Source organism: Hemitrygon akajei, chromosome 29, assembly GCF_048418815.1.
Source record: "Hemitrygon akajei chromosome 29, sHemAka1.3, whole genome shotgun sequence".
Lineage (NCBI taxonomy): Eukaryota > Metazoa > Chordata > Chondrichthyes > Myliobatiformes > Dasyatidae > Hemitrygon > Hemitrygon akajei.
Window position 1 is genome coordinate 51,554,658 of NC_133152.1, and position 18,123 is coordinate 51,572,780.

The following is an 18,123-nucleotide window of genomic DNA, read 5'->3' on the forward strand; positions in this document are numbered from 1 at the left end:
TTGATGAAGTGTTCACAGTTTCTCATTAACACATTAACTGTCTCTCTTTACACAGATATTGTTCACCAGCAGAGTTTTCCAACATTTTCTGTTTTATTGGTCTAGTGAAGGCCAATACATTCACTGCAATGTTCCAGTAAGAACTGTCCTTTGTTATTTAAATAACAAGCCATGGGTAACAAAGGACATTAAGGACATCCTGAACGCTAAAAAGAGGGCATTTAGAGATGGAAATAGGGAGGAGCTGAGGACAATACAGAGGGACCTGAAAGCCAAGATCAGGGAGGCTACAGACAGGTATAGGAGAAAGCTTGAGTGGAAACTCCAGCAGAACAACATGAGAGAGGTCTGGAGTGGGATGAGGACCATCACTGGGTTCCAGCAAACTAGCAACAGAGGAGCTGAAGGCAGTGTGAACAGGGCCAACGAACCTGACCTGTTCTTCAACAGATTTGACACTGTGGACCCTGCCCATCCCCCACGATTAATCTGTTGTCGGCCCCCAACCAACACATACTCCACTCTCCCCTCCTACCCCTCCTCTCATGACGACACCACTCCCCCACCTGAAACCTCCACGATGGGCTTCACAGCTGAACAGTTGAGAAGACAGCTGAAACGTCTCCATCCAAGCAAGGCTGCAGACCCGGATGGTGTCAGCCTCAGGGTGCTTAGAGCCTGTGCCCCCCAGCTATGTGGAGTACTTCACCATGTCTTCAACCTGAGCCTGAGTCTCCAGAGGGTTCCTGTGCTGTGGAAGACGTCCCGCCTCGTTCCTGTACTGAAGACGCCGTGCCCCAATGGCTCCAATGACTATAGACCGGTGGCATTGACCTCCCACATCATGAAGACCCTGGAGAGACTTGTTCTAGAGCAGCTCCAGCCTATGGTTAGGCCACACTTAGACCCCCTCCAGTTCACCTACCAGCCCCGACTAGGAGTTGAGGATGCCATCGTCTACCTGATGAACCGTGTCTATGCCCACCTGGACAAGCCGGCGAGCACTGTGAGGGTCATGTTTTTTGACTTCTCCAGTGCATTCAACACCATCCGCCCTGCTCTGCTGGGTGAGAAGCTGACAGTGATGCAGTGGATGCTTCCCTGGTGTCATGGATTAATGATTACTTGACTGGCAGACCACAGTACGTACGCTTGCAACACTGTGTGTCAGACAGAGTGGTCAGCAGCACTGGGGCTCCACAGGGGACTGTCCTGTCCCCCTTTCTCTTCACCATCTACATCTTGGACTTCAACTACTGCACAGAGTCTTGCTATCTTCAGAAGTTTCCTGATGACTCTGCCATAGTTGGATGCATCAGCAAGGGAGATGAGGCTGAGTACAGGGCTACGGTGGGAAACTTTGTCACATGGTGCGAGCAGAATCATCTGCAGCTTAATGTGAAAAAGACTAAGGAGCTGGTGGTGGACCTGAGGAGGGCTAAGGCACCGGTGACCCCTGTTTCCATCCAAGGGGTCGGTGTGGGCATGGTGAAGGATTACAAATATCTGGGGATACGAATTGACAATAAACTGGACTGGTCAAAGAACACTGAGGCTGTCTACAAGAAGGGGCAGAGCCATCTCTACTTCCTGAGGAGACTGAGGTCCTTTAACATCTGATGGACGATGCTGAAGATGCTCTACGAGTCAGTGGTGGCCAGTGCTATCATGTTTGCTGTTGTGTGCTGGGGCAGCAGGCTGAGGGTAGCAGACACCAACAGAATCAACAAACTCATTCGTAAGGCCAGTGATGTTGTGGGGGTGGAACTGGACTCTCTGACAGTGGTGTCGGAAAAGAGGATGCTGTCCAAGTTGTATGCCATCTTGGACAATGTCTCCCATCCACTCCATAATGTACTGGTTAGGCACAGGAGTACATTCAGCCAGAGACTCATTCCACCGAGATGTAACACTGAGCGTCATAGGAAGTCATTCCTGCCTGTGGCCATCAAACTTTACAACTCCTCCCTCGGAGTGTCAGACACCCTGAGCCAATAGGCTGGTACTGGACTTACTTCCACTTGTCATAATTTACTTATTATTATTGTTAAATTACTTATGGTTTTATATTGCTATATATCTACACTATTTTTGGTTGGTGTGCCTGTAACGAAACCCAATTTCCCTCGGGATCAATAAAGTATGTCTGTCTGTCTGTCTGTCAATGTCAACTCCGATGGACTTCAATCTGCCACAGCTTTGGACAATCCTTTCTCTGGTTGTTCCATGAATTTTGTGCATGTTGATAATATTGAGCTGATGCATAACGTACACATTACAATGTTCCCAATAAGGAGGACAGATTCTGAGGAAGAACTAAATGGAATATGACTAACCAACAATGTTCAGGAGAATGTTAAGTTGGAGGAAGAAACGCACAAGGAAGCAAAAATTATTGGTAGACCTGAAGATTGGGATAAATGCAGAATCCAGCAAAGGATGATGATATTGGCAATAAAAAATCAACTGAGGGCAAATTATTGAGGAATATAATAGCAAAGGTATACAAAAAGAAGACAGTGGTTCAAGTGAACAGACAGTAGTTAGAAAATGAGACCAGAAAAAACAGTGATGGGCAGTGAAGAAACAGCAAAGGAATTAAACAGATTTTACATGATGAATCTGTGGAATTCATTGCACAGATCGCTGTGCAGGCCAAGTCACTGAGTATATTTGAAGCGGAGGTTGATGGGTTCGTGATTAGTAAGGGTTTCAAAGGTTATGAGGAGTAGGATGAAGAGTGGGCTTGGGAAGGATAATAAATCAACCAGGATGGAATGACACAGCAGACTCGATGGGCCTAATGCTGCTCCTTTGTCTTATGATCTCATTTTGTATATGGCTTTATAGTAAAATAGAAAATATGATGAAAGTCCCATTAATATTGTATAATGCCTATGAGGATTTTAAAATCATCACCATCAGCAGGAGACATAAGGGCAAACTATTGAGCACACAGACAGACAAGACCCTGATGGCCTGTATCCTTAGTCTGAAAAGTTGTGGCCGTTGTATAGTGGATGCGCTGTTTATAGATCTTCCACAAATCTTTAAGTTCCGAAGAAACACCAAAGGACTATCAACAGAAAGGGAGACAAACTGGTTTTGTAAATAATGTCAAAATTACTTAATTAATGATGAAATAGCAGCACAGTAGAAACATCATAATTTAAACAGGCTCCTTGAAGGGAAATAGTGACAACCTCCTTGGCACCCTCTCTAAAGCTTCCACACCTTCCCTATAATGAGACAATCAGAACTGAGCACAATACTGCAAGTGTGTTCTAACCAGTTTTAGAGAGCTGCAACATTATCTTGTGGCTCTTGAACTCAATCTCCCCACCACTGAAGGCCAGCTTACCACAGGACTTCTTAATCAACCTATCAACTTGAGCTACAACTTTGAGGGATCTATGGATCTGGACCCCAAGATCCTTCTGTTCCTCCACACTGCTAAGAACCCTGTCAATGACCTTGTCCAGTCGGCTCTCCTTATCGCTTTATTAATTCCACCTTATTTTCAATCGCGATCGTGATTATTTTCATGAACAGAAACGCTGCAGATTCAGAGCTGTGCCGCCAGGTCCTAATGTCCACCGCACTGATACATGTTAAATAAGGGACTTGAGCATCCGCGAGTTTTGGTATCCGCGGGGGGTCCTGGAACCAATCCCCCGCGGATAAGGAGGGTTGACTGTACTGTGCCTTTAAGAAGCCTCTGAAAGTCCAACCCTACATTCCCATTGTGAGAGTTGGAAATGGGTAAGGCTGGCCAACAGGGTGAAGCTGTATAGGCCAATCCCCTATACAGTGAATACAATAGATTACAGAAACATTGATGAATTCCAAGGGAGGGTTTTCACGGTCTATGCTCTACTGGGAACTAACAGCCCAAGAAGACGAAGCGTGCCTTCAAGTTCAATCTTCCAAAGTGTATCATTTCATACTTCCTTTGATTGAACTTCATCCGGCACTTCTCCACCCAACTTCACATCCCTTTATAACCTACATCAACCTTTGACACTATCCAGAACACCTCCAGCCTTCATGTCATCTGCAAGCTTACTAATTCACTTCTCCTCTTTCTTACCCAAGTTGTTTATAAAAACACAAATTGTAGGGAATCTCTGCACAACAATGCTGGTCACCAACCACTGGGCAGAATACATTCCATCTACTACAACTCTCTGCCTTCTGTGGACATGCCAATTCTGAATCCCTGCAGCCAAGTTTCTATGAATCCCATGTCTCATGGCTATCTGGATGAGCCTAACATGAAGAATCTTGTCTAAAGCATAACTAAAAGTCCACAACAGTGCTCTACCTTCATCAATTTCTTTTGTCACTTCCTCAAAATCTCAATCAGGCTTGTGTGGCATGAGCTGGCCCTCAGAAAGCCATGCTGACAATCCCTAATAAGTCTATTTGTTTCCAAATGCTCTTAAATCCTGTCCCCAAGAACCCTCTCCAAAAGAGTGTCCACCACTGACATAAGAATTCATCATGGAATTTGAAAAAATTCTCAACCAGAGATGGGTGGAGCAAAATCATAAGATAAGTTGTAGTTGGAATTTGCAGGAGGCATTTCACAAGGTGTTATGGTTTAGTCATAAGTCCTGTGACCTTAGGAGTCCCAAAAGGGTTAGAGATGGAACCACAAATGCTCACTATACATATTAGGGAGTTGGAGAAAAATTTGTGAACGTACAGTAGCCAAATATGCAAAGAATTAAAAACATACGGGAGGTAAGTTGCAGGGCAAAAGGGTTCATAACATTTTAGGTAACATTTGGATATTAAACACACAGCGCATATTTTCCTCGTTTGAACATATAAAATCATTGCAACACACCAATACTGTATTGCTGAATCAGTGGGAGCCCTGGGCTTGTTCCCCTGCAACAAGACGGTCCCATCGAGGGGTGATGGGAGACAGCAATACGTTCCTTATGTCCAGTCTATTCCGCAATTTAGTTTTTGTGGGTCTCAGCATTGCTTCTGTCCCACTTACTCACATTTTTTCCGCTCAAAAAACTCAACGGGTTTGCTTTAAGTGCATGGTGCTTGGACTCAAGGTATTGAAGCAGTTTTGAGGGCTTCATTGCCTCATTAGACAGCCTCCGGGCCCGAACTCCAACTTCCCGCCCGCCCGCCGTCAGACGCCTTGGCCAGGTGCGGCTGGTCATGGGTGAGGTGAGAGGACAAGGTAAGGGTCAGAGGTCCCCGTGCCGGGGCCGCGGCGGTCGCAGTCTGGAGAGAGTGACCGAGCGAGCGAGAGTGTGAGAGGGCTCGCGCACCCCCACCCCCCCCAGATGTAGGTAGCATCTATCGGCTGACAAAAGTTTGGCTCAAGGGATGACTTTCAGTAGATCGCAGTGAGGTAGCTTTTCTGCTACTTACGAAACCCTGAGCCCGAATCAGGTCGTCTGCAAATATTTTAGCACCAGGTTTCCCATGAACATTCGGTGTGCTAAACAGGTTTAGAGGCGGCGCCCATCTGTCCGCGCTCCAGGCCAGTAGCAACGGCACTTCTCGCCAGCGCGACGAGGCGGCCGGTTACCCAAGGCCAACCACTGATCCCTGGCGCTAGGGTATCACTGCATTTAGGCAACTGGTGACCTTGTGTGCGTTCAAGTTCAACAGTGGGTGTGACAGGGAATGAGGGAAGGTGCAGCTGACTCATATCATTTCATATCGCCAAATCATATCATTTCCTCACGGCCCGGTAGCACATGCTTTGTGGCCCGGTGGTTGGAGACCACTGATCTATGGAACTCTATGGAGGTGGAGTTCTTGGGTATTTTTAAGATTGTGAGAGAGTGCAGTCTGATCAATGCCTTATAAATTCTCAGCATCACGTCCTTGCTCTTGCATTCTAGTCCTCTCAAAACCGCATTGCTATTGGGATGAATTATTCAGCTTTCAGCAAGGAGGGAACCTGACATAGAGAAAAGGTTTAAGCTGAGTAATGTTCTTAGCATTTCCTTCTCCAGTAGACCGGTTGGTCAAAAATTACCTGCCTGTATGTGAACATTTCAGTTAAGATACAGTCTTACTGCAGCCACTGCAAGCTGACGTGAGCCAGATACAATATAAAACTGCAAAAGATACCAAATTGGCTGTGTGAAAAATATGAGAGGTCGCTTGAATGTACTTACTTCCCCCACTTTACTCTGCCCTTTCCTCGTCTCTGAGAGTCTTTTCCTCACCTGTGAGAGGCTGCATCACCTTCCCATCTCCATTGTGATTCTGCAGAGGTAAACAAATTATTGTAATCACCAGTTTAGAAAATCACATTTTGTAAGTGTTATTTGATTTGTCATTGTTTTGTCACTCTGTCTATGAGAATGAATGTGCACATGGTATTTCCCTTATGATGTCCTACACTTTCTCTCATCATTATCATAAATGGCACAAGGAATCTGTGGTTCCCAAAGTGGGGAGAACTCTCATCATTTCACCTTTGGTCACCTGCAGATTCATCGGCTGGTAACATCTCTGCCTTCCTCCGTCAGCTGAACTATGAAAAATGTTCCTTCATGGATATAATCGTTAAATCAGTCTCTATTACTGTGATATTTATTATTGCTCCATTAGTAGAGACAAACCCTCCTGAAGCAACTGACAGTCGAAACAACTTCCATGATCTTCTCAAATCACCTTCCACATCACTCTCCATCTTCACATTAGACTCCCAATGTTGTCCCACATTCCACATTCTCATCATGTTTATCTGGGATTTCATCAGCCCAAAATAGAAATATCTATCAATCAATATCACCAGTGACAGCTTACCTGAAAGCATCCTGTCTTATCATCCATACTCTTCCTCATCAGCCCTGGTTCTGCCAACCACACTGTGCAGCACTGACTCCCCAACATTACACCATGTTATTACTCCTCCCCTCCACAACAGACACATCACATCATCTCAACTAGTTTCTATAACACCATAGGACACAGGAACAGAATTTCCTATATCCATCAAGCCTTTGATCATGGCTATTTATTTTCCCTCTTAGCCCCTTTCTCCTGCCTTCTCTCCGTAACATTTGATGTCCTTACTAATCAAGAACCTATCAACCTTCATTTTAAATATCCTCAATGACTTGCCTCTACAGATTACCCTCTGGCTACAGAAATTTCTCCTCATCTCTGTTAAAGGGATGTCCCACTGTCCTGAGGCTATGCCCTCTGGTCTTAGACTCCCCAATTACAATATAGGAAATATCCTCTCCACATCCACTATACCTGGGCCTTTCAATATTCAGCAGGCTTCAATGAGATCTCCCCTCATTCTTCTAAACCCCAATAAGCACAGGACTAGAGTCATCAAATTAGCCTCACATTTTAACCCTTACATTCCTGGATGTTTTCTGAGATTTGGGGACCAAAACTACTCAGAATCTTCCAATGAGATGGAAAATAAGTCAACCATGGCGAATAGTGAAGCAGACTCAATGGGCTGAATGGCCTAATTCTTCCCTTAGTCTCAAGGCCTTATTAGTAACCTCGGTACTTAAACACTTAACGCTTCAGATGCCATCAGCTGATATTACCGTTAAACATGCTTTGCAACTGGTGAAATTATGTATTGTTTCAAGATAAAAATAATGTGCATGGAAAACATAACAGGACATTAGTTGAATTAAATTACAGTCTGTTTACATTATGATTTCAATTTTAATTCTGCAGTTATTATAATTTAATACATGTGCCTTTTAAATATTGGCGACATATTATGTACTTACCCTGGGGTTTTGAATGTTCCGGTTACCTATCAAAAACAAAAACACAAGAAGTACTGTGAAATTATTTCTAGTAGTGATGAGACAGCCAACAGAGGAGAGGATAACACCCTGTGTAACGTTCTCGCTCGGGTGTGACGAACCTGAATTAAACGTCGAGTTAAACCATAGTCAATGAAAACAAGGTCGCAGTAAGATTAACCATTTACTGTTCACTCTTCACATTAACGTATGGTGAAAACTGTTGATAAAACAATACAAGATTGGTACAGTGTTTGTTTCCTTCTAAATATCACATTTACATCGTGAATACTTGCAAAGGTAAAACTACAATAACTACATTACATTAAAGTGCAGCATACAGTCAGAATCTACCTGCTCCATTGACTGCTTTAAATAAACTTCAACACAAACTATCCCGACTCTTTAACTAACGAAAACATAAACCTTATCGACCGTCGTTACTTTTAACAGAATCAGCGTTAACATTTTAATTCAACATATCGATTATCTCATGACTTACAGCGTTGCTTTCACTGTGTCTTTGGTGCGTAGAGAACAACCTTAACTCGCGCTGAACTGCCACATGTGAGCGCCCCCCACCCTTGCATTTATCCCAAACCGGTATTTTCCCACAAGACGTGGCGAAACCGGATGTGACGTCATCACAGCCGCGATATATTACAGACAAATGAATTTACTTAAACAATCCTAACTTTAACTAAAAATGCTAATGAATGAATTACTAAGCGAAAATATTATAAACTAAATAACTGCCATAAAGGCAGCACACCCTGACACAATGGTGCCAAGATAACAACCTGTCCCTCAATGTCCAAAGAACAAAATAGCTGTTTGTGGATTACAGGAGGAACGGAAACAGGCTCGCCCTGATCAACATCAATGGGACTATAGTTGAGAGAGCGAGTAGTTTCAAGCTCCTCGGTATACACATCACTGAAGAGCTCACCTGGACTGTACACACTGCTGTGTGGCAAAAAAAAAGCACAATAGCGTCTCTTTCACCTCAGATGAACGAAGAAGTTCAGCATGGGTAACCAAATCCTCAAGACCTTCTACAGGGGCACCATTGAGAGTATCCTGACTGGCTGTATCACCACCAGGTACGGGAACTGCACCAACCTCGATCACTGGGCACTGCAGAGAGTGGTACAGACAGCCCAGCGCATCTATGGGTGCAAACTTCCCTCCACTGAGGACATTTACAGCAGCAGGTACGTAAAGAAGGCTGGGAATCTCATTGGGGACACCAGTCACCCCAACCATAGACTGTTTCAGCTGCTTCCGTCTGACAAACACTACTGCAGCATTAAAGCCAGGGCCAACAGGTTACGGGACAGCTTCATTCTACCAGCCATTAGACTTATAAATTCATGTCCGTACATTGCAACAGTCATTACACAATGATTTTTACTCCCTAACATTGTGGGACGGATATAAGATTTAAGTAAATTCAAATTGATTTATCATATTTCTACTTTGTTTTGCCATATTTTAAAAAGAAATTAATGGGAGTTTAAGTCGCAAATCACATTCTAGTGTCAATCTACAAGAATGGTGTGTGGGAGGTTGTTTTACCAAAGTGACCTCACCAACGGTTGCCATCACAACGGTTATGTTTGGCTCATATCAGTTTGATGGATGATTCTACCACTGCCCAATGGGACCCATTTAAAAATAATCAGCTATGTTCTGATCACATTACTACTGTGATATACAAAATATTTGTGAGGTTTCCACAGTCTGCAATGTTTGAAGTCTGAACGCAGAACCAGAGTAGCAGGGCCCAACAGGCCTAAACAGCCAGTGCTGTTAAGATTGATGGGTGTTCACCTTCATGGACTCTCTCCATATTCTTCTTGGTATGGGGCTTGTGCACAACATTTCCATCTCATCCTACACCTTTTCTCCATATGCATCAAAATTAAAGGCTGATGAATCAGAGCAGGAATGCTATCCCAATGAATGTACTGGGAATGATATTCTGAAGAATTTAATAGGAGTGTTGACAAAAACACTGGCAAATTAAGACAGTGAGTTCAAAGTAAATTTATTATTTACTTTGATTATTATTATTATGGTAGGCCATTTAGAACAGAGATGCAGAAAAACTTTTTCACCCAGAGAGTGGTGGATATGTGGAATGCTCTGCCCCAGAAGGCAGTGGAGGCCAAGTCTCTGGATGCATTCAATAGAGAGTTAGATAGAGCTCTTATAGATAGTGGGGTCAAGGGATATGGGGAGAGGGCAGGAACGGGGTACTGATTGTGTATGATCAGCCATGATCACAGTGAATGGCGGTGCTGCTAGAAGGGCCAAATGGCCTACTCCTGCACCTACTGTCTATTGTCTATTGCTCTGTAGAGTGTGGTATGTTGTTGTGCTGATCGTGGTGGGCAAACTGTACTGGCCTTGGAATGTGTGGTGACACTTGCAGGCTGTCCCCAGCACACCCTTGGGTGTGTCAGTTGTTAACGCAAACAACGCATTTCAAGGTATGTTTCAATGTATATATGATAAAGAAATAAATCACAATCAGAATCTGAAAAGAAAACAAGAGCTATGTAGAAGGGAAGAGTTAGATTGATCTTAGAGTAGGTTAAAAGGTCGACACATCATGGGCCGAAGGGCCTGTACTGTGCTGTAATATTCTATGTTCTATGCACACAGTAGCTCATTCACATACCTGTTTCATGTTTGTGTTTCCTCCACAAAACACATGCCATGAAAATACCAAGAAGAATTACAACCAAAATAATGGGCACAACATAAAAGGCAACTTTGGACAAGTTGGACACTGCTTCACATTTCACGTCAGCTTCAGCGCTCCCTGGTTCAACCTGTTTAAGTTTCAGTGTTTCACATCTGGGGAAGATATAGAAAAACGTAAATCGATGTAAGCACCCACGATAGTTGCTCAAAGTTTAATTATAATAAATCTGTTACAATTGATATGTTATTGAAATCCCAGTCGATCAGAAAAAATGTCAACAGCCAATGATCAGCAGGATCTTTCAATTCCATCTGAGTGGGGAGACAAGGCCTTGGTTTAACATCTCTCCCGAGACACTGCACTGCAACGACAGCCTAGATTCAGGGGCACAGGTCTTGGAAATTGGACTTGAACCACAACCTTCTGAGTCACAGAAGGTGCATCCACTGTGCCAATGTCGACTTCTGTAAAAAATGTCAAATAAAACAATCCCAGGTATAACAGAAAACCTGATCTGATAAAGTAATGTAGACATTAAGGGGCAGTTGAGTCCCTTTGTCTGTGTAATGTTGTAGGGTCTGGTCTGTTGGGAAATGACCAAAAGACCCGAATATATAAATAAATGGAAAGGGAAGAGCAGGATGGCAGTTAAAAACGACCAGTCAGAATGCAAACAGACAGGAGAAGTGAGGTGGCTGGAGTTTGATAACGTCATTCTCAATGTTGAGAGATTGCCTGTGTTTTAATTCCCTTCTCTCCATGTTCTTGACTAAAACTGGAGCAGGCTCTGTGCACAACTCAACTCACGGAGAATCACACACATGCACATGATTCTGCAGATGTTGAAAATATTCAGCAAAATGCTGCAGGAACTCAGTGGGTCAGGCAGGGAATAAACAGTTGATATTTTGGGCCCAGACCGTTCATCCAGACTGCAAATGAAGTGTGCAGAAGCCAGAAGAAGAAGGTGGGGGAGGGCAGGAGTACATGTTAGCAAATGATAGCTGAGATCAGGCGAGGGGGAAGGTGGTTCCCTACGCTTCCCCTTTCTTCAATGATCCACTGTCCTCTCCTATTAGATTCCTTCTCCTTCAGCCCTTTACTTCTTCCACCTATTATCCCCCAGCTTCTTACATCATACTCCCCCCTCCCACCTTTGTATTCTGACGTCTGCCCCATTCCTTTCTAGACCAGATGAAGGATCTCGTTCCCGAAATATCGACTGTTTATTCCCCTTCATAGATGCTGCTTGATCTGCTGAGTTCCTCCAGCATTTTGTGTGTTGCTCAACAATTCAACACATTTTTTTTGCTGTAGATTATGTTTGTAAAAATATACTTAAGGATTTTTTGTAATTCAGTTTACAAAGTTATATGTAAACTATGATTATACTTGAGTTATGCAGAGAATGTATGATTTACGTATGTTTTCATTTTTAGATTTTTTTTATTAGAAATACCTGAAGTGGACATTCATCACCTGAACTGAAACATACGTACACTCAGTGGCTACTTTATTAGGTACACCTTCATATAAATACAACTGCAAAGAAAGCATGACAGAGCCTCTTCTTCCTCAGGAGTCTGCAGAGTTTCAGCGTGTCATCAAAAACCTTGGTGAACACCACACTCTCCAAATTAAATGAGTCTGCTAATTTTTTTCATCTGGGAGTTGCTGCCTAAGTGCAAAAGCTCCCAGTTATTCATGAAATGAGAGACTTACATTTGGGGTACAGAAAGGAAGATCCAGACAATGAGACAATTCACTGAAAGATCTCCCACCCAGGACAAAGCAAAAGGAGGGAAATACTTTCCAAATGTACATCAATGGGCCAGGCAGTTTCTTTAGTTCCCTCTAATTAAAGAAGTGAAACAGATCACAGAGAAACATAGAAGAGTGTTTTCAACCAGGTTCTAACTTGTTAACAGTACATTAGTGCAAATGATTAATTGTTTCTGAAAGGCAGATTGTGAAAGATTCAAGATTGAGGTTGGGGCAACTTGGGATCAATTCCTGAGCTGACAGTTAGGAGTTTGTACAACTGCGGAGGTTTCCTCCGAGTGCTCTGGTTTCTTCCCACAGTCCAAAGATGTATCGGTTGGTAGGTTCATTGGTCATTACCAGTTGTCCCATGATTAGGCTGGGATTAAATAGGAAACTGTTGGGCAGCGCAGCTCAAAGGGCCAGAAGGGTCTACTCCACGCTGTACTTCAGTAAATAAATAAAAATGGCTTATTGTCATTCTTTAGTGCACAAATGTGAAGGAGGTCTTTTTTTCTCCAGTCCTGCTGAAGGGTCTTGGCCTGAAACATCGAGTATACTCTTTTCTATAGATGCTACCTGGCTTACTGAGTTTCTCCAGCATTTTGTGCGTTGCTTAGAGTTCCAGCCTCTGTAGATTTTCTCTTTTGTGAAAGGAGAACAAAATGATTGTTACTCCAGATTCGAAGTAGCTTGAAAGAAAAAGGCATGAATTCTGCCCCAATGCCTTATGGTCATGTGGTAGGTTTTGGGGAGAATTGGGTTGCAGGGGATAATAAATCAGCCATGACTGACTGGAAGAGCAGACGTGATAAACCGATTTATCTAATTCTCCTCTAATGTCTTATGTTCTTAAATAACATAATAAAGAAATAAAAACACAATAAATATAAATATAAAAGCAATCCTATAAAACACAATATACAAGTAACTGTTACACACACAGACTGATTATATGTACATTAAGTGATGCTGGGTGACGTGTATGTAGTAGTGTGGGGAGTGGTGGGTTGGGTTAATGTGGGGAGGTGTTGATCAGACTGACAGCTTGGGGGAAGTAACTGTTTTTTGAGGCTTGTAGTCCTGGCATGGTCGCTGTGTCGCCTCTTCCCTGGTGGTTTGGGGCAAAAGGAAAGGAGGTATTGAGAAAAATCAACAAGAGGTGATACTTTCTGGACATGGACACCGTGGAGTTTAAAGTACTTACACTGTCCAGTTCTACACTCTTCAGTTGTTGAAGATTCGCTTGAAAATGTTCCGTCAGGACATTTCTCACACACTGTATCTTTGAAAGGTGTTCCTGAAACACACAATTAATGTTATTGTGGGTAACTTATAAAGCTGTAATACCAGTGTCAGAGAGATCTTGTTACTTCTTTCCACATTCCTCTTCAAATAGTTAAATTAATGTGCAATTCCACTTTCAACTGTTATGAAGTTGTCACCTGCAGCATGTTGAAAATATCAAAGAATCCACTTCACTGAGTAGTTCTCAGTGTTTTTTCAGAACAGAATTTTTGAACCTGTTTTAACATCCACAAATACCTTCAGTCAATTACTAGAGTCTAGAAAAATACCCATGCTTCTCGGTCACACCACTGTACAAATAACACTCCCAACTCCGAGCAGCACAGGAGAGGAATAAATTATCGTGTATTCCTTTCCTCATGGTGGATTAGCGCGTGGGCCTCTGTCAGATGAAGAATTTACTCAGACTTTGGAATAGCAGCATGAGAAGAGGCCAGATAAAGCACTACCAAAATACTAATGATCTCAGAGATGAGGAGGAATTTATTTAGCCAGAGGGTGGTAAATCCATGGAATTCATTGTCACAGATGGCTCTGGAGGCCAAGTCATTGGGTATATTTAATAGGTCTTTGTTTAGTAAGGGCATTGAAAGCTACAGGGAGAAGGCAGGAGAATGGGATAATAAATCAACCATGATGGAATAGTGCAGCAGACCTGCTCGGCCAAATGGCCTAATTCTGCTCTTACCTCTTATGTCTTATATCAAGCTGTTTAACAAAGAACTGGAGTAGAACCTCAGACTTTCTGTGGTCAGGAGCACGCAGTCATGCAATAAGATGGGCAATAGAGGCTGAAGGTTGTTTCCCTAAGGTTGTTATAGCCAGGGGTGGTAATGGGGACAAACTCCCACTACAATAGACAATAGACAATAGGTGCAGAAGTAGACCATTCAGCCCTTCGAGCCTGCACTGCCATTTTGAGATCATGGCTGATCAATTCCTTATCAATACCCGGTTCCTGCCTTGTCCCCATATCCCTTGATTCCCCTATCCATAAGATACCTATCTAGCTCCTTCTTGAAAGCATCCAGAGAATTGACCTCCACTACCTTCCGCAGCAGTGCATTCCAGACCCCCACAACTCTCTGGGAGAAGAGGTTTTTCCTTAACTCTGTCCTAAATGACCTACCCCTTATTCTCAAACCATGCCCTCTGGTACTGGACTCTCCCAGCATCTGGAACATATTTCCTGCCTCTATCTTGTCCAATCCCTTAATAATCTTATATGTTGCAATCAGATCCCCTCTCAATCTCCTTAATTCCAGCGTGTACAAGCCCAGTCTCTCTAACCTTTCTGCGTAAGACAGTCCTGACATCCCAGGAATTAACCTCGTGAATCTACGCTGCACTTCCTTTATAGCCAGGATGTCCTTCCTTAACCCTGGAGACCAAAACTGTACACAATACTCCAGGTGTGGTCTCACCAGGGCCCTGTACAAATGCAAAAGGATTTCCTTGCTCTTGTACTCAATTCCCTTTGTAATAATGGCCAACATTCCATTAGCCTTCTTCACTGCCTGCCGCACTTGCTCATTCACCTTCAGTGACTGATGAACAAGGACTCCTAGATCTCTTTGTATTTCTCCCTTACCTAACTCTACACCGTTCAGATAATAATCTGCCTTCCTGTTCTTACTCCCAAAGTGGATAACCTCACACTTATTCACATTAAACATCATCTGCCAAATATCTGCCCACTCACTCAGCCTATCCAAGTCACCCTGAATTCTCCTAACATCCTCATCACATGTCACACTGCCACCCAGCTTAGTATCATCAGCAAACTTGCTGATGTTATTCTCAATGCCTTCATCTAAATCATTGATGTAAATCGCAAACAGCTGTGGTCCCAATACCGAGCCCTGTGGCACCCCACTAGTCACCACCTACCATTCCGAGAAACACCCATTCACCGTTACCCTTTGCTTTCTATCCACCAACCAGTTTTCTATCCATGTCAATATCTTCCCTCCAATGCCATGAGCTCTGATTTTACCCACCAACCTCCTATGTGGGACCTTATCAAATGCCTTCTGAAAATCGAGGTACACTACATCCACTGGATCTCCCTTGTCTAACTTCCTGGTTACATCCTCGAAAAACTCCAATAGATTAGTCAAACATGATTTGCCCTTGGTAAATCCATGCTGGCTCGGCCCAATCCTATCACTGCTATCTAGATATGCCACTATTTCATCTTTAATAATGGGCTCTAGCATCTTCCCCACTACTGATGTTAGGCTGACAGGACGATAGTTCTCTGTTTTCTCCATCCCTCCTTTCTTAAAAAGTGGGATAACATTAGCCATTCTCCAATCCTCAGGAACTGATCCTGAATCTAAGGAACATTGGAAAATGATTACCAATGCATCCGCAATTTCCAGAGCCACCTCCTTTAGTACCCTAGGGTGCAGACCATCTGGACCTGGGGATTTGTCAGCCATCAGTCCCATCAGTCTTCTCATCACCGTTTCCTTCCGAATGTCAATCTGTTTCAATTCCTCTGTTACCCTATGTCCTTGGCCCAACCATACATCTGGGAGATTGCTTGTGTCTTCCTTAGCGAAAACAGATCTAAAGTACTCATTAAATTCTTCTGCCATTTCTCTGTTTCCCATAACAATTTCACCCAATTCATTCTTCAAGGGCCCAACATTGTTCTTAACTATCTTCTTTCTCTTCACATACCTAAAAAAGCTTTTGCTATCTTCCTTTATATTCCTGGCTAGCTTGCGTTCGTACCTCATTTTTTCTCCCCGTATTGTCTTTTTAGTTAAGTTCTGTTGTTCCTTAAAAACTTCCCAATCATCTGTCCTCCCACTCACCTTAGCTCTGTCATATTTCCTTTTTTTTAATGCTATGCAGTCTCTGACTTCCTTTGTCAACCACTGAGGCCCCTTTCCCCCCTTTGAATCCTTCCTTCTCTGGGGGCTGAACTGATTTTGCACCTTGTGCATTATTCCCAAGAATACCTGCCATTGCTGTTCCACTGTCTTTTCTGCTAGGCTATCCGTCCAGTCAACTTTGGCCAGCTCCTCCCTCATGGCTCCATAGTTTCCCCTGTTCATCTGCAACACTGACACCTCCGAGCTGCCTATTAAATGCTCCCAATGCTGTGTGAACCAAAAAGCCTCTGAAAACCAAGTCTAGCTCCTGGCCTTCACGTGTGATTTAGTTACTAAAACTAGCAGAACTGTTTCTACTAACAGAAGGTGCAAAGGCGGGTTATAGGCAATTTAAATCCAGTCGCTTAGAGCAGATGGGGCTAGTCAGCCGAGACTGGCAGCTCATCTAGGAGAAGGAAAACTCTGATCTCAAGCTTCCACTGCTTTGTGACCATACCCAGTCATGGGGAAGGCTTCGGGAGTAAATCCAGAGCTGGAGCACTTAGGGCAGTCCAACATTAAGTTCAATGCTGACTGGCAACTCCTGTGATGCTGCTGGTACCAAACATTATCAATCTCCGCCACTCCTTTAGATTCATCAGATACATGGAGATGGGGAGCTTGCTACATGGACAACAGCTTGCTCTCCATGTTGTACTGCCCAGGCTTGTATCCCTAGACAGCTAGGACACAATATCCATGGTCAACTCTGATCGACTGAGGCCTCAGGCTCGGTGGCTAAAACTCAAGCCTGGCCAATAGCGGGTAAAATGGGAAGTGGGATGAATTAGCTTCTTAAAATACAAATCCAAAGACCATTCCAGTTACACTCAAAGAACTAACAGCAAGCTGCCGTTGCCAGTAGGGGGCCTCAGGCAGCCATCCTCAGAGCAAACTCCAGTTGGTGCCAGTGATTTCAATTTCCCCTGTCCTGCCCAGGGCACAGCACTTAGTAATGACACTCCATCAACCTACCTTTCTCTTTAACTCCTTCACCAGGTGGGCATTCTGTGTGCTTTCTGGCCACCTGCCAGCTGTCAATGCAATAATACCCTTCCCTGGGCTCACATATCGTATTGCGACTGTAAGTACAATCCTGTTTAACTTGAAGTCCCAACTATGTAAATACAAAAACATTTATGAGATCCACGATGAGTTAAAGTATCCTGCTTTCTGTCTGAAGTTAGACAGAAGACTAAATCAGTACTTGGCTGCTAAATTCCTTGTGTCTGTGCCACCATTCAAAAAGATCTTGTAGCTCAAAGGTTTTGAGCTTGTAATTAGCTCATATCCCTCAAAATCTAAAAATATATCACACTTGGTCTTATCTTTTCCAGATAATCCCAGCAAGGGAAAATATTATTCCTGTTAATCCCACTAAGAATTTTTAAAGAGTTGAGTGATCATCTCTCATGCTTCTTCTAAACTCCAGAACAAGGTTTCCCAACCAAGCGTCCATGGGCCCCTCAGTTAATAATAGTTTTTAATCCATGGGATTAAAAAGGTTGGGTTGTAGACGTTACAATAATATGATCCGGTTAATCTTTCCTTATGAGACAATTCCTCATCCCAGGAATTCTTCTTGTCCTCCTCTATCAAACATATGTCCATCTTTAGGCCAAGACACCAGATGTGTACACAACATCCAGGTACAATCCCACTAGAGCTCTGCAAGCACACCATTCTG

At 43.4% G+C, this 18,123-nt stretch overlaps 1 protein-coding gene across 6 annotated transcripts in view; it reads right to left on the minus strand.

Annotated features, from left to right (window-relative positions):
* Positions 1–18,123, minus strand: part of LOC140718523 (tumor necrosis factor receptor superfamily member 14-like) — a 530,540-nt gene that overhangs the window by 157,305 nt on the left and 355,112 nt on the right. For 2 of the 6 annotated variants that reach the window (XM_073032479.1, XM_073032485.1), the window contains exons 4-6: positions 10,456–10,634; positions 7,752–7,891; positions 6,159–6,249 (exon numbers count right to left, since the gene is read on the minus strand). The exons of 2 other annotated variants lie outside the window; for them this stretch is intronic. In XM_073032479.1, coding sequence (XP_072888580.1) covers positions 6,169–6,249; positions 7,752–7,891; positions 10,456–10,634 — 400 coding nt within the window. In that variant the 3' untranslated portion in view covers positions 6,159–6,168. The remainder of the gene's footprint in view (positions 1–6,158; positions 6,250–7,751; positions 7,892–10,455; positions 10,635–18,123) is intronic. 2 more of the 6 variants (XM_073032483.1, XM_073032480.1) reach the window with 2 other exon arrangements.